Source organism: Cryptomeria japonica, chromosome 11 (genome assembly GCF_030272615.1).
Source record: "Cryptomeria japonica chromosome 11, Sugi_1.0, whole genome shotgun sequence".
Lineage (NCBI taxonomy): Eukaryota > Viridiplantae > Streptophyta > Pinopsida > Cupressales > Cupressaceae > Cryptomeria > Cryptomeria japonica.
Window position 1 is genome coordinate 143,384,750 of NC_081415.1, and position 16,031 is coordinate 143,400,780.

At 36.4% G+C, this 16,031-nt stretch overlaps 1 protein-coding gene across 1 annotated transcript; it reads right to left on the reverse strand.

The window, feature by feature from the left end:
- Nucleotides 1-9,027: 9,027 nt before the first annotated feature.
- On the reverse strand, nt 9,028-12,571 carry LOC131047158 (putative leucine-rich repeat receptor-like serine/threonine-protein kinase At2g24130). The gene is made up of 2 exons (XM_057981013.2): nt 9,855-12,571; nt 9,028-9,758 (listed from the first exon to the last, which is right to left on the reverse strand). Exons 1-2 carry the CDS (start codon nt 12,553-12,555, stop codon nt 9,409-9,411), a joined length of 3,051 nt encoding a protein of 1,016 aa, XP_057836996.2. The 5' UTR covers nt 12,556-12,571; the 3' UTR covers nt 9,028-9,408.
- Between the last annotated feature and the right edge of the window lie 3,460 nt (nt 12,572-16,031).

The following is a 16,031-nucleotide window of genomic DNA, read 5'->3' on the forward strand; positions in this document are numbered from 1 at the left end:
TATTTAGAAAGTACCTCCACCATAGCATAGTTCATCGAAGCAATTTTATGCCAATAACTTGTTCGCTGAACAAAGGATTAGTTATGCGTAGTTCAAAAAAGAGCCAATTTTACGTACATTTGAAAACCACAATCACCCCCGCTCGAGTCTCTTACAACTATGAGCTTGACAAGATCCAACATGAAGTCAAAAACCACACCGCTAGAAGTAATCACCATGTTCACTAATCATCACTGGAGTCAAAGTCTCAACTCAATGAGCACACCACTACAAGTAATTACCATGTTCACTAATCATCAAGGTAGTCAAAGTCCTAACTCATCAAACCACCAACTACACCACTAGAAGTCAAAGTCCTAACTCATCAAACCACCAACCACGCCATTGGAGGTAATCACCATGGTAGTCAAAGTCCTAACTCATAAAGCTACCATAACATCATGTCCTAACTCATAAAACCACCAACCACACCACTAGAAGCAATCAACATGACAAAGTCCTAACTTATGAAACTACCATAGGTCACAATAGTCAATGTCCAAACTCATCAACTACCATACCACCATGTCCAAACCCATCAAGCCATGGTAGTCAATATCCTAACTCATCAAACTAACATGCCACCATGTGCTGATTCATCAAACCACATTAGTCAATATCCTAACTCATCAAACCACATTAGTCAATGTCCTAACTCGTCAAACAACTATACCACCATGGTACTCCTAACTCATCAAACCACCATTGGCCAAGTAATGGAGACAAGACATATTCACATTTGTGCGATAGAGACCACCCGACAATGATTGCAGCATTTTCTCAAAATGGAGCTCGAAGTCCCAACGTGGGACTAAACTCCCATACCAAGTTGGTTACCTCCCTCAAAAGATATAGAACTAATGCCCCGCAATTCTAAAACAGCCACCAAAAGGGACAAACTAGCACACTAATTGACGATGCCAAGCCTCTGTTTATCTACATCCACAACACATCCAACTAAGCGAGTTTGAGCACTTCCAGTAGGGACCACATCACACACGCGAGAGAATCCTTAATAGATTGTTTGAGCCTTAGGTCAGAAAGCAAATTGTCTAGAACAGGGTATTTAAAAAACTAAATTGATCGTCGTGCTATGCATATGGATTAAAAACCCCAACAACAGCTGCACACTGTGCGTTTAAGCGGGCCCTCTTGCAATTCCTCCTCTCGCACAATGAAACCCTAGCTCATCAAATTAATGTTAAACTTTACAACTGAAGTTGGATTAATAAGATGAACCACTAAGTAGCCGTGAAAAAGTGACAACGTCTGCACAGAGAACAAACATGAATGCTACAAAATCTCCACCAGTGACAAGGCATTGAATAGCATCTGCGATAGGTCCAAACCACTGATTTGGCAAGAAACCCAAAAACGAGCAAATCCACACTCCAATGCAGGAAGAGCCCACGCGATAAATGAGGAAAACGCAGGTCAAAGCCAATCGAACCCAATAACACAGGCCAAACGAAAGCCGAGGCAAACCAATATTTTTTCAAAGATACCAAAATAGAAAGGCGCTGGACCTTACAGAATGTCTGCAAACGATGCAATGTGGATTGCACTGGACTATACAGAACGCATTGCCAAAGAAATGCAAAAGCAATAACAACAACAACCCACGGCCAACCAAAACCTTTTCACTGTGCAGGATGAGAACCCTGAACGGGTAAAATTTTAGGTGGAGAATGAAATATTTGCTTAGAAGATCCGATGCAATTTGTCAACAGGCGTTTGCAGCAAATTCTCATATCCACCAAAGAGCATCTCCACAAACTGCTCTCAAACTGATGAAAAGCTCAAAATTTGGAAAAGGTTGCAGGGTCAGAGGCTCTGATACAATGTGTATGTTTCCAAGAGCCTGACCTGCATAGCAAGCCTTCACAAGAGCAAGAAGCTATCAGTCAATGTGCAAGAAGCTATCAGTCAATAAAATACATTGATGATGAATGAGATGAGATGATTACAACTCACACAGCATCCACTATTTATAAGAGGAATGGGCGTGGGAAAAAAGAATGAGCGTCTTATCAACATGGGATCCACAAAGGATCTGTTGAAGCAGTTAAAGCGGTTGAAACGGCTACGACGGCACTGTTTATGGGTTCGATAGAATGCACCGGTCTCATAATGTGTTTATAAATTAGTTTTATAAACAAATCATGGAGCCGCTGCATTCTATCAACCCTATAGCCAAAATTGCTAGACAACAGCCAAATATTAAATGTTTTCACCTAAATCAAGTTAAATAGTTGTGCACGTTATGGATGTGTGTTGAGATACATGTGTCTCAACCTTGCAATTTTTGGTAAATTGTTTCAAATGTAGTTGGGAGGTTTCCCATGTGTCGGTGCTTTGAAAAAAGGTATAAGAGTTGTTAAAAGATGCCTTGTCCATAGTATAATATAGGAGGGCCATTTTTAGAGATTATATGACACATTTCATGTTGGTTATGAGGGTAAAAAATAGGGGATAAGAGTTTAGATGTGAGTAACTACTTTTAACCTGGTTTTCTTATCTTGGAGAAACAAATGTCAAGGGTGGGCAACACATGTCATGGAGGTTTTGCCCATGGTATTGTAAAACCACAAGTGGTTTCCAGGTTGTAAAATTCCTATATAATGAGGGCTTGGAGAGGAGTTTGTATCATGGAGTTTTGGTTTGCAAGGCTGGGTGCTAGAAGGATGATAATGAAGTCTCTCTGAGTTTGAGTTGAGGTGATGCTCTTGTAAAAACTTGCATTGCAAGTGTATTGTAATCTCTTGTTGATTTGTTAATATACTATGCAGGTTTTAGAGTGTGGGGTTTTTCACCCATATGAGTTTTCCCCACGATAATCACTGTGTTATGTGTTTCTTGTTTTATTTCTACTCTATTTGTTTCTTGTGATCTCTGTGATAGTTAAATTGAAATTTGCAAAATCGTCCTCTCAAGATTAGCGTAGGAAGCGTTTCCGCACACCTTTGCTTCCTTACAAGTGGTATCAGAGCCTGGTCAGTTTTGGTTCTATTTGTTGGGTACAGGGTTTTTTGAGCTAATCAAGGTTTGAGTGGGAGCTTGTGCAAAGTATTTCATTTCTATATTGCAGGATCGTAAAGATGGCAAGTATATCAGGAAGGATTGATGTAGAGAAGTTTTCTGGCACAAACTTTGAAATGTGGAAGCTGAAGATGGAAGATCTGTTGATTGATCGAGATCTATGGGATGCAGTCGATGAGAATAAGTCGAGGCCTACAAATCCGACTTTAGCTACACAATATGATGTAATGGATAGAAAAGCTAAAGGTCTTATAAGATTATGCCTTGCAGACTCAATTTTGATTAATGTCCACAAAGAATCTACTACGAAGAAGCTTTGGAAGAAGCTAAATGAGATCTACCAAGCAAAATTACTTATCAATAAAATTTTCTTGAGGAAGAAGTTGCATTCCTTAAGAATGGAAGGTGGTGGATGAATTTCTGAGTATCTGGAAAGTTTTAATATGTTGGTGACTTAGTTGACCTCAGTTGGGGTACCAATGAATGAAGAAGAAAGGTGCCAAATCCTGCTATGTTTGTTGCCAGACTCATGGGACAGTCTTGTGATGGCCATAGGGAGCACTGCAGTCGTCTTGAAGATGGAGGATGTTGTTGGTTCTCTACTTTCTGAGGAGATGAGAAGGAAGGTTTCTCTGAATGCCAAAGAGGCTCTGAGTGTTTGAGGAAGACCAAAGGAAAGAGGCAAGAATGAAAAGCAGAATGGCTGTTCTAAGTCCAAGAATAAGGGGAGATCAAAATCTCCTGGTAAGTCCAAGGTAATTTGCTGGAATTGTGGAAAGCATGGACATTTCCGAAAGGACTGTAAAGAAGAAAAGAAGAAAAAGAAGAAGAAGCAAGATTCTGATTCTAAGTCTGAGAAGGAAGATGGAGATGCTTTTATTGCAGCCTTGGCCACTCGTGTAGGTGACAATGCATGGTTGATAGACTCAGGTGCATCTTTCCACATGACTCCTATTGGAAACTGGTTTAGTAAGTATGAAAAGTTTGATGGTGGTAAGGTGTATTTGGGTGATAACTCCTTTCTTGATATTGTTGGTCGTGGAAGTGTTCATGTTAAATTTTTTGATGGTAGAACTAGAAGATTTGATGGTGTCTTGCATATCTTAGGACTGGCAAGAAATTTGTTATCTGTTAGCAAACTAATATATGCGGGTGTGCATGTATAGTTTTCTGAAGCAGGTGTGAAAATGGTGAGAGGCGCTATGGTAATAGCAAGAGGAAGCAGAATGGGTACATTATACCATCTTGATGCATGCACAGTTGAGTGCAATAGCACTTCTGATAAGAATGTGATAAAGACTATGTTGGAAAAGGAGAGGGTGTCTCTTTCAGCAGATGGTCATGGTTTTTGGGTACCCAAGGGTGCTCTGTCTACTGAATCAAAGTTGCCTACAGAGAAGACAATGTTGTGGCACTTGAGACTCGGTCACATAGGTGAGAAGGGTCTACGAACTTTGAAAAATAAGAACCTTGTTAATGGGTTGAATGATTGCAATCTTGAATTTGATTTTTGTGAGCATTGTATTTATGGAAAACAAAACCGCATTTAGTTTTACTCCAGTTCTTATAAGTCTTCAAGTGTTTTGGATCTAATCCATTCAGATGTATTTGGTCTAGTTAATGTTTCTTCTATTGGTAAATCAGTTTATTATGTTTCTTTCATTGATGATTTTAGTAGAAGAACATGGATTTATTTTCTTAAGAGTAAAGCTGAAGTTTTTAGTCGTTTCAAAGAATTTAAAACAATGGTTGAGTTGCAGACTGGAAAGAAAATAAAATGTTTAAGGACAGATAATGGCAGTGAATATTGCTCCAATGATTTTGACACATTTTGTAAAGATTGTGGCATTAAGAGACAGAAGACAACTCCGTATTCTCCACAACAGAATGGAGTTGCAGAAAGAATGAACAGGACCTTGATGGAGAAGGCTAGGAGTATGCTAAGTAGTGCTAGTCTAGAACAAAAGTTTTGAGCTGAAGCTGTAGCCACTGCTTGCTACCTAATAAACAGGTCTCCTACATCAGCTCTTGTTGATAAAATGCCAATGGAAGCATGGTCGAGCCACAAGCCTTCACTTAGTCATATGAGAGTTTTTGGTTGTGAAGCATATGCTCATGTGCCAAAGGAGAAGCGGACAAAACTGGATAACAAAGTTGTTAAATGTATATTCATTGGATACAGTTATAGTGTGAAAGGATATAAGCTTTGAGATCCTGTTGCACAAAAGGTATTTTATTCCAGAAGTGTTATTTTTAGAGAAAGTAAGTCTTCTTCTGTTACAATGCAGACAAAACAAAAGGAAGAAAAGAAAGATGTGATTCAACTGCCCGCTACACCTGAAAAAGTTGAAACGAGGCCCTTAGAAAGATAGGAAGTTGATGAGAGCTCTACGAGTTCTGAATCATCAGAGGAAGAAGAAGAACTTGAACCTGAACTTGTTCGAAGGTCTACTAGACAAAGAAAACCACCTGAAAGGTATGGATATTCTCCTGATGATTGGAGATGTATATTTGCTTTGAATGCTAATATTGATGAACCGAAATCTGTAGAAGAGGCTCTTGGTATGAATGATTCAGAGTCTTGGAAAATTGCGATGGATGAAGAGATGGTAGCTCTTAAGAAGAATGACACATGGGACCTTGTACCATTGCTTGAAGGACGAAAGCCTATTGGTTGCAAATGGGTGTTGAAAAGGAAGATAGGTTCAAATAGAAGAATAGAGAAGTACAAAGCACATTTGGTTGCAAAAGGTTACTCCCAGGTTGAGGGAGTAGATTATGGTGAGATTTTTTCTCCTGTAGCCAAAATGACATCCATTCATTTCTTACTTTCTATTGCAGCAGCTTATGATCTAGAGGTCGAACAAATGGATGTAAAAATTGCTTTCTTTCATGGAGATTTGGAGGAAGAAATTTATATGACACAGCCAGAGAACTATGTGGTAAAAGGTAAAAGTAATTTGGTCTATAAGTTGAATAAATCCTTGTATGGTTCAAAACAAAGTCCTAGGATGTGGTACCAGAAGTTTGATACATATGTATTGAGTTTGGGGTTTGTGCAGTCTAAATCTGATCACTGTATATATTTCAAATCTGATGGTTATCGTTTCCTGGTTATTGCCTTGTATGCTGATGACATGTTGTTTATTGGGAAAGGAAAAGGTTTGATTGCAGAATTAAAATCTCAACTCTCGGTAAAATTTGATATGAAAGATCTTGGTGCAGCAAGACACATTCTGGGAATGGATATTGTAAGAGATAGACAAAACAAAAAGCTTTGGCTAGGTCAGAGTAAGTATGTTGGTACTATTCTGAGAAGATTTAATATGCAAGATTCTAGACCATTGAGTGTTCCTATTACAATGGGAACAAAGCTTTCTAGTTCACAGTGTCCTTCATCCCCATTGGAGATTGAAGAGATGAGTCGAGTACCATACCAAAGTGCTGTTGGAAGTTTGATGTATGCTATGGTTTGTACAAGACCAGATATTGCCCAAGCAGTGGGAGTACTTTCCCATTACATGTCTAATCCAGGAAGAGCACATTGGGATGCAGTAAAAAGAGTTTTTAGATACTTACAGGGTACCTTAGAGTACTCTATATGTTTTCATGGAACAGAAAATAAACATTCCTTGGATATTAGAGGCTTTGTGGATTCAGACTGGGCTGGTGATGTTGATAGAAGAAGATCCACCAGTGCATATGTGTTTACATTATTTGGTGGTGCAATTAGTTGGATGAGCAAGTGATAGGTTGTGGTCACTTTGTCCACTACAGAGGCAGAGTATATGGCAGCTACTCATGCCTGCAAAGAAGCCATTTGGCTTAAAAGATTGTGTTCAGATATAGAGTTTAAACAGGGTACAGTGACAATTTATAGTGATAGTCAGAGTGCAATCTGCCTAGCGAAGAACCCGACTTTTCATGCCAGGACCAAACACATTGATGTACAATATCATTTTGTGAGAGATATGGTTGAGGATGGCAGGGTGAAGTTGGAGAAGGTAAAAACTTTGGTGAATGTTGCTGATTCATTAACTAAGCCCATGAGCACAAAGAAGTTCAGATGGTGTTTGGAGTTTATGGGCCTCTTGGCCCCTGACTGTTGAGTCCATGATAATATGGATCCCCTAACTCTTGCAGGGTATTCGACAAGTGGGAGAATGTTGAGATACATGTGTCTCAACCTTGCAATTTTTGGTAAATCGTTTCAAATGTAGTTGGGAGGTTTCCCATGTGTCGGTGCCTTGAAAAAAGGTATAAGAGTTGTTAAAAGATGCCTTGTCCATAGTATAATATAGGAGGGCCATTTTTAGAGATTATATGACACATTTCATGTTGGTTATGAGGGTAAAAAATAGGGGATAAGAGTTTGGACGTGAGTAACTACTTTTAACCTAGTTTTCTTATCTTGGAAAAACAAATGTCAAGGGTGGGCAACACATGTCATGGAGGTTTTGGCCATGGTATTGTAAAACCACAAGTGGTTTCTAGGTTGTAAAATTCCTATATAATGAAGGCTTGGAGAGGAGTTTGTATCGTGGAGTTTTGGTTTGCAAGGCTGGGTGCTAGAAGGATGCTAGTGAAGTCTCTCTGAGCTTGAGTTGAGGTGATGCTCTTGTAAGAATTTCCATTGCAAGTGTATTGTAATCTCTTGTTGATTTGTTAATATACTATGCAGGTTTTAGAGTGTGGGGTTTTTCACCCATATGGGTTTTCCCCATGATAATCACTGTGTTATGTGTTTCTTGTTTTATTTCTACTATATTTGTTTCTTGTGATCTCTGTGATAGTTAAGTTGAAATTTGCAAAATCGTCCTCTCAAGATTAGAGTAGGAAGCATTTCCTCACACCTTTGCTTCCTTACAATGTGTACCCCAACAAGACCTATAGTGGCTACCATTCCTCAGAGAAAAGCAAGAATTCAGTGGCACTCAAAAAAGCCTTGGTGTACTGAGATGATCATTATTATTGGAAGTGGAAAAGCACACCAAAACAAGATGTATTTGACAAGGAAACAAGCCCAATCTCTTAGTTCAACACCAAGAGAATGGATATGGGAAATTCCATATCCATTCTCGACATATATGTAAAGAGAATATGTCAAGAGAATGGATATGGAAAAAGGTGTCTAAAGAAGAAATTATAATCCAATTTAACTTGTACTGATTTAGTAAAACTGATAAATTGAAAAAAAAATTATTTCTTCTCCAAATCTTCAGTTATTTTAATTCAAATATTAATTTTTATCTTGTTTTACAAAGTACTTGCTGTTAAATTATTATCCTTTGAAAATAAATAAATTGTGCTTGAAATAGTGTTAAAAGCCACACTATATATTAATACTCTGTATTTCAGAGACACTATTTGCATTCCCTTCCCAAAAGGATGTCAAAATGTATGTCTTTTGAAATAAAAAATTTAACTAGTCATTAGTTGTAACAGAACAATCTGCCTGTTGAGTGGATTATTCAATTGTTGTGACAAGCAATTTTATAAAACTCATTGTAAATAAATGTCAAGTCAACCATTGATCATCCTGAATAAATATTTCATGTGTTTCTCTCTACAAATACAAACTAGTTTCATCATTTTCTTTCTCATAAATTCAATTCTCTCCTATAATGGTTGAATGCACTATACAAAGTAGTTTTATCATCTTAGTTCATCAAAAGCATCGCAGAACAAAATGTCATGGTGATTCAAATATCCTTTCTTTAACTCTATTTCAATTCGTCTAGTAATGTAAGAAAAGCTGTTACATCATTGCCATGAATTTACAAGTATGTTTGGTGCAGATCATTGTAACTATCATCTAGTAGAAAAATCACATATTGCATATATACTTATGTTTGGTGCAGATCATTGTAACTATCATCTAGTAGAAAAATCACATATTACATATATACTTGCCTATGCTTCACTTGGAGAGATAGAGTTTGTGTGGAATATGGGAATAGTAGAAAAATCACATATTGCATATATGCTTGCCTTTCCTTCAATTGGAGAGATAGAGTTTGTGTGGAATATGTGAATAGATATAAATTGCCATAGGTGATTGACTATTATCCAGGATATAAAATTATGTTGAAATATTCGATATGAACTACTACTGACTAATCTACTTGACCACTTTATGTCACCTACAAATCTATGCCAACTGAAAGGTCACTTTTTTCTTGACATAACCAAAATTAAGTATTCAGCAAAGCTAGCTACTTTTTCAAGGATTTCACAATAGACAAGGATTCCTAAATATTGACACATGTTAATTTGAGTCACAATCTGCATATTTAAATCACCAAGGGAAGCTCAATTATATGTTTGTGGCTAGGTAGTCACTGCACTTTGAAGGAGGTTCTTCCACATGATTTCTAGTGCTCCTGCTACCTGCTGTGCTGTGGGTCGTTGCAGAGGTGATTCATTTGTACAAATCAAGCCCATATGTATGAATGGAAAAAGAACCATCTTTATCTCATTTTCCTCTAAATGTCTCATCACTGTATGCTCAACAATCTCCTCCACTCTATCTGGAAAATGCATGCTGACCCATTTGTGCAGGTTCAGGTTCCCCACAAACATATCATCAGTTGGAATCTTTCTGGTTATCATTTCTAGCAACACAATACCATAGCTATAAACATCACCCTTTGTCGAAACCTTCCCACCCACTCCATATTCTGCATTGGAGAAGCAAACAAAAAAATTCCTATCATTGAACATCATATATATATATATCAAAATTAACTAAGGTTATTGTGCTATTTTATCAGTACCTGGTGGAATGTAGCCAATGGATCCTTTGAGAGAGAGAGCTGAAGTCATTGACTCTAAGGAGTCTGGCTCACAAGTCAATTGAGCAATCCCAAAATCGGCTACATGGGCTGTCATATCCTCATCCAGGAGAATATTGCTAGGCTTTATATCACAGTGTACAACTTGCACTGGACAATCATGATGCAGATATTCCAATCCATGGACCACATCCAATGCTAGGTTCAGTATTTTCCTTAGGTCCAATGAACCACCATCTGAAACCAACAGATTATCCAAATTTCCTCTAGGCATGAATTGGAGAACTAATACCTTTTTCTCAGGTTCTGAACAAAAGGTTATAACATTAACTAGATTTCTGTGGATACAGTTTCCAAGAACTTTGCTCTCTGTAATAAAACTCTTCCAGGCCTTTTCATTTTGCATGTTCAGGATCTTGAAAGCAGCAGCTGTACCATCATTTAAAGTACCTCTATAAACAGAGCCAAAGCCACCAGTCCCTAATAAATTTTCCCTATCAAAACCATTTGTTGCATCAACGATCTCCTGATATGAAACCCCACTGTGGCGGATGTAATTTATCACTGAAACATCTGTAGAGTCACCTTGAGTCTTCCCCTGAATATGCAAGTGACATCTCCTGTAAACTAATCCCCCAATAAGCAAAAAGCACAATACGATTGCTCCCGCTGCTATTGCAATTGTTCGAACTCTACTTCTGTTGTTTTTACCTGAAGGAAGCATAATTGGACAGCAGGGAAGACGAATCCACTCTCTGCAAAGAAACAAATTCCCCATAAATGATGCAGCTGTCAAGTTTCTGAAGACACCTTCTTTAGGGATTTCTCCACTCAAGTTATTGAAAGACAAGTTCATGTACTCAAACACGGTCAGATTTCTCAAAGAAGCAGGTATTGGACCTAACAGGTTGCTATAAGAAAGATCCATATCAACTAGGTTTTTTAAGTTACCAAGAGAGTTTGGAATTCGGCCTTGTAGTTTATTTGAGGAAAGATTAAGATGCTGGAGGTTTGAACAGCTTCCTAGTGTGGCTGGAATCTGGCCTCTCAACCTATTGGAAGAGGCATCTATAGCTTGGACACTTATCATATTTCCAATCTCCAGAGGCAATTGTCCTTCTAATGAATTCCCAGACAAGTTGAAATAAAACTGTAAATTGGAAAGTGAGGCCACTTCACGGGGTATTTGTCCAGTGAATTGATTGTTGGAAAGGTCCACAAGCTCCAATTTATAGCATTTTCCCAAACTAGCCGGTATGCTCCCTGACAGGTTGTTGTGATGAAGCATAAGGCGTCTGTGTTGTTGAAGTCGAGCGATGGTGTCAGGGATTCCTCCAGAAAGCTTGTTATGGCTCGCTGATAGTTCCCCAAGCACTGTTATTTCACCAATTATACTAGGTATGTTTCCTTCTAGCTGCTTGTTATCTAGCCGTAATCTCTGCAATTTCCTAAGATTGCTCAACGAGGACGGGATCTGGCCCGTAAATAGATTAGAAGAAAAATCAATCTGAGTCAAATTGGTTAGGTTACCAATTTGTGAGGGTATAATTCCTGTTATATTATTCCCATTTAGTAAAAGTACAGACAGATATTTGGGGAGTTGTTCTGGCATGCTTCCTGTCAAGTAGTTGCGATAGATTTGCAATTCATTCAATTTGGTGCAATTGGACAGAGCTAAGAGAATAGGGACTATGACAGTACTGCCACTGACAAACTGATTGTTAGATAAACCCAGAAATTTAAGGTGGGACAACTTGCTGAATTCCAATGGCACAACCCCTGTCAGGTGATTAAACTCTAAATCGAGCTGAAGCATTTGGGAACAATTCGCAAGTGATCTTGGTATAGGGCCTTTGAAATTATTACCCCAAATATAAAGTGTTTGCAAAAGAGCTAAATTGCCCAACTCAGATGGGATCTCGCCATTCAAGTTATTTCTGCCAAGATCTAACTCAACGAGGGAAGATATGTTTGACAGAGAAGATGGGACAGGGCCTGATAAATGATTGTCAAACAAATAGAGCGACTGCAATCCTTTTAGCAGTCGTAGTTCAGGTGGAATTAGGCCCTGCAGATTGTTACCTTCAAGAAACGCGATATTTAGTGAAGAAAGATTTGCTAAAGATGAAGGAATGGTACCTGTGAGGTTGTTGGATCCCAACATAAGAACTTGGAGCTTTTTGAGGCGATGCATCTGTGGTGGAATGCTTCCTGTCAAATGATTATACGCTAGAGACAATTCTTCTAAATCCTTGCAAGAAGTGAGAGTCAATGCAATTGGGCCGTGAAGTTGATTGAATGATAGATAGAGTTGTTGCAGGCGCTGTAGTCTCCCTAGTTCATTTGGAATCTCCCCATTGAGGCTGTTGTTATAGAGATAGAGAACTTTTATGAAGGAAAGATTTCCTATAGAAGGGGAAACGGTCCCCTGTAATTCGAAGCTGTCAAGAATAAGGGACTCTACTCTATGGGCTTCTCCATCACAAGAAACTCCTGTCCAGTTGCAGAAGTGAATGCTAGGGATCCAAGTGTCAAAAACATTCTGGGGATCCAAGGTTATTGAATTCTTGATTGCAATAAGGCTTTGTTCATCAGAGTTGGATTGGGCAGCAACTTGAGGCAGAGTGCTAGAAAAGAGAACCAGAAACAAATGAAAACACAACACTAGCACACAATGCATCATTGCAATGTAGTAATGATACGAAGATCGCATGGAGAGTGGAACATCAAAGTTAAAACTAGTTTTGGGTCATCCTGCGTTTTTATAACAACATATGTTCCCTTTCTATCTCTATCAATCCTGAGTTAGTCTAGTGTTTGAGAATTTCTATTTCACAATTTCTATTTCACAAGTTCAATGTATTCGACACCTATGTAATCTTATATACTATTAGAAATATACTATTAGTCATCCCTATACCCATCCCCAAAATGTGAGTAAATAATAAAAAATCCATTTAGATGCCTTCTGTAATCTCATATACGATTAGCCATCCTTAACCCAAAAAAATTTGTGAGTTCATCATTAAAAAAATCCATTCCAGTCAACATTTAAATGCCTAGTATAATTTTTAGTTAGAAAATTCTTAGTGACATTTCAATAGAGATTTCGAATGAATTGTATATAATAAACAATCATGCCAATTCGTAGGAGTCATTAAGTTTCCACAATTTTTCAAAAACTTTTGCTTCCCACTTTTGAGATGGTTGGTAATAATGCCAACGTCATGCCGAGTCAATCTTGCAAATTATTCCGCTCCTTCGACTTCACTTATTTGACTTGAATTATAGAGGAGATGAACATAGTTTCTATCCTTGAAAATTATTCCGCTCCGCCTACTTGACTTATTTGAGTTGAATCATAGAGGAGATGCTTATATATTCAAAACTATATGAGGACCTAATGATTATAACTAGGATTTGAGATGTTCAATTCAAACCTCACCTTCACAACGTCAAACATGGAGAAAGTGCATTTGGAATTTTTTTCTAAATAATATCTTTTATTTAGATTTATATTAGAAATAGTAAGTATACAATTTTTCAAGAAAATAAAGGATAGGGTTAAGAAGGTACATTCATAAAGCCTAATTGGACCAAATACAAAACAATGATGAATATACAAGATCAAATCTTAAAAAATGTAAGAAGCTAAAGAACTACCAAATCAAGAAGGGTTATTATCATAATATTACCCTGAACATCTCTAGGGATAGAATCTTCAAGAGACTCCCAACCAGTAAGATCATCTTCTACTTCAAGAGTATCATTTAAACACTACTTGTAATGGTACTTTTCCTCTATGGTTAATTAAATATTAGTAGCGGATTAAATAAATCAAATATTAAAGTTTAACCTAATGTAATTAACCTTTTCACCTAATATAAATAATCTTGATAGTAAGGCAATTTAATTTATTATTTATTATAATGCTTTAATACCACATTTAATATACCACATTTAATACATTTAGAAAAGTAAATGTAATAATAGATAAATTAATTATAAATTTATTTGAAAGAAACATTTGAAATATAACCATATGAACTTTATATACACTAAATACATTCAAGGAGGAAATCTTTATAAATATTAATATATATAACAATAATAAAACATTGAGATAACAATTTGTAGTAGTGAAACATTAGGGCAATGACTATATGAAATTGATTAATACATATCTGTAAATCATGGAGAGGTTGCTTTCCCACACGCAGAGTATTAGTTATAGGCCTAGGGTTTCTAAGCAAGGAAGCACTCCAGGAGGACATGGTTCCTACACAGAACCCCACATGCCTTCACGACATGAAATAAACACAGCCCTAGCCAGGACACTCTCGAGAGTATGTTGTACCCCGAGTTGGACACACACTGCATGCCCCTTCTCCAATGCCCAATGCCCAAGCACCAGACCTTAACTATCCCCTCTCTTGTGCTCCTTTCAATTTATATTTCTCTTGTATTCTTCTCCTTCTCTGGGTATACTCTCCATACCTTCCCCATTCTCTATTAATTTATGGGTTTTAATAATACCCCAAGGGTGCTTGCAAAAGTCACACCCTTTCATTATAATAATATTTCTTAATTACTTTTATTTATATATTATTTTATTATAAATTATTTCACGGGAAAAAGTCTCATAACATTTCTCCCCCTGTAATTTAGCTATTGTTCTCAATAGCAAGAGATGCATCTGCATCACAACTCAAATAAAAACACATAATTAATAACTAAAGAAATAGCTTTTGAACATATTTATTCTTCCTAATATTTCTATTTGTTTATTTTTTTCCTTCATTCATAGATATCCTTCTAGTCTAGCTTAAATTAACAAGTATTTCCAAGGGAGTCACTTTGCCAATCAAAATTATGACAAGAACATAATCAAAACTATGACAAGAACATATATATCTCTTCTATCAAAAAAAATATAATTAAATAAATTAATTTTATTCCATATGTTTAAGGTCATATATGTCTCATTCTTTTTAACTTATACATTTAAATAAATTTGTAACTTAAAATTTCTAAACTTTTAATGTCTTAACATAACATTTTACTAGGGAATGACATGCACATCCTATACAATGTAGTGGCTTGTCAATAAAAATCATATATATATATATATATATATATATATATATATATATATATATATATATATATATATATATATATATATATATATATATATATATATATATATATATATATATATATATATATATATATATATTAAGGTTTCTCTAATGCAGACAAATCAAGAGTCTGGAATCCTTTTTCTAGGCCCTGAATTCCCTTTTATAACACAAGGGAGAAAAACAAGCCTCGAGCCAAAGAAGACACATGTCAAAATCTAATTGCATTACAAAAAAGACCTAAAGCCTAAGACCTTGACCTCTATGTGCAACCTACATTGAATGATGGTGGCTGAAAAGGCACCATCCTAGAAGCTTGAGTTGTAGGTTTGCAAAAGATGTTCTTACATCTGTACTACATATCTACTTCTATTAGGATCAAAAAATCCAATCTAGCATGCGGTGGCAGGTATCTTGGAGATATATATATATATATATATATATATATATATATATATATATATATATATATATATATATATATATATATATATATATATATATATATATATATATATTCAAAATGTAGTCAAAGTTGATAATCATGCATTCCAAACTACACGAGTATCCCCTTTTCCTATAAATCGCGTATAAATGTAAAATTTTCAAGTATCATTGTCTTATAAAATAAAGGACATGTACAATGTTATTGGGTTGATCAAGTCTAATAACATGGTACACTAGGTAAAGATAGTACTACAAATTCATTACTAGCATCTTAAAAGAAAACCCACAATACATTATGAACACCCACAAGGCATTTTATAGAAAATCGTTGTAACATTTCTTTTGTTTAAGTAGCTAATGTACCTGAATTTAAATTTTAAATTGACGCTGAGGATACTAATCAATTCAAGCATAAATAGAAATACAAAGATTGTCTCTCCCCTTGTAAAGTTTGTCATGTCCCTATGTTTGCTCTTAAAATCTTTAAACTCATCAAAATCTTGTAAAACCCTGTATTATTTTAGCCATTGTATTATAATAAGTTAATATTTTACTATTTTTAAGACAAAGA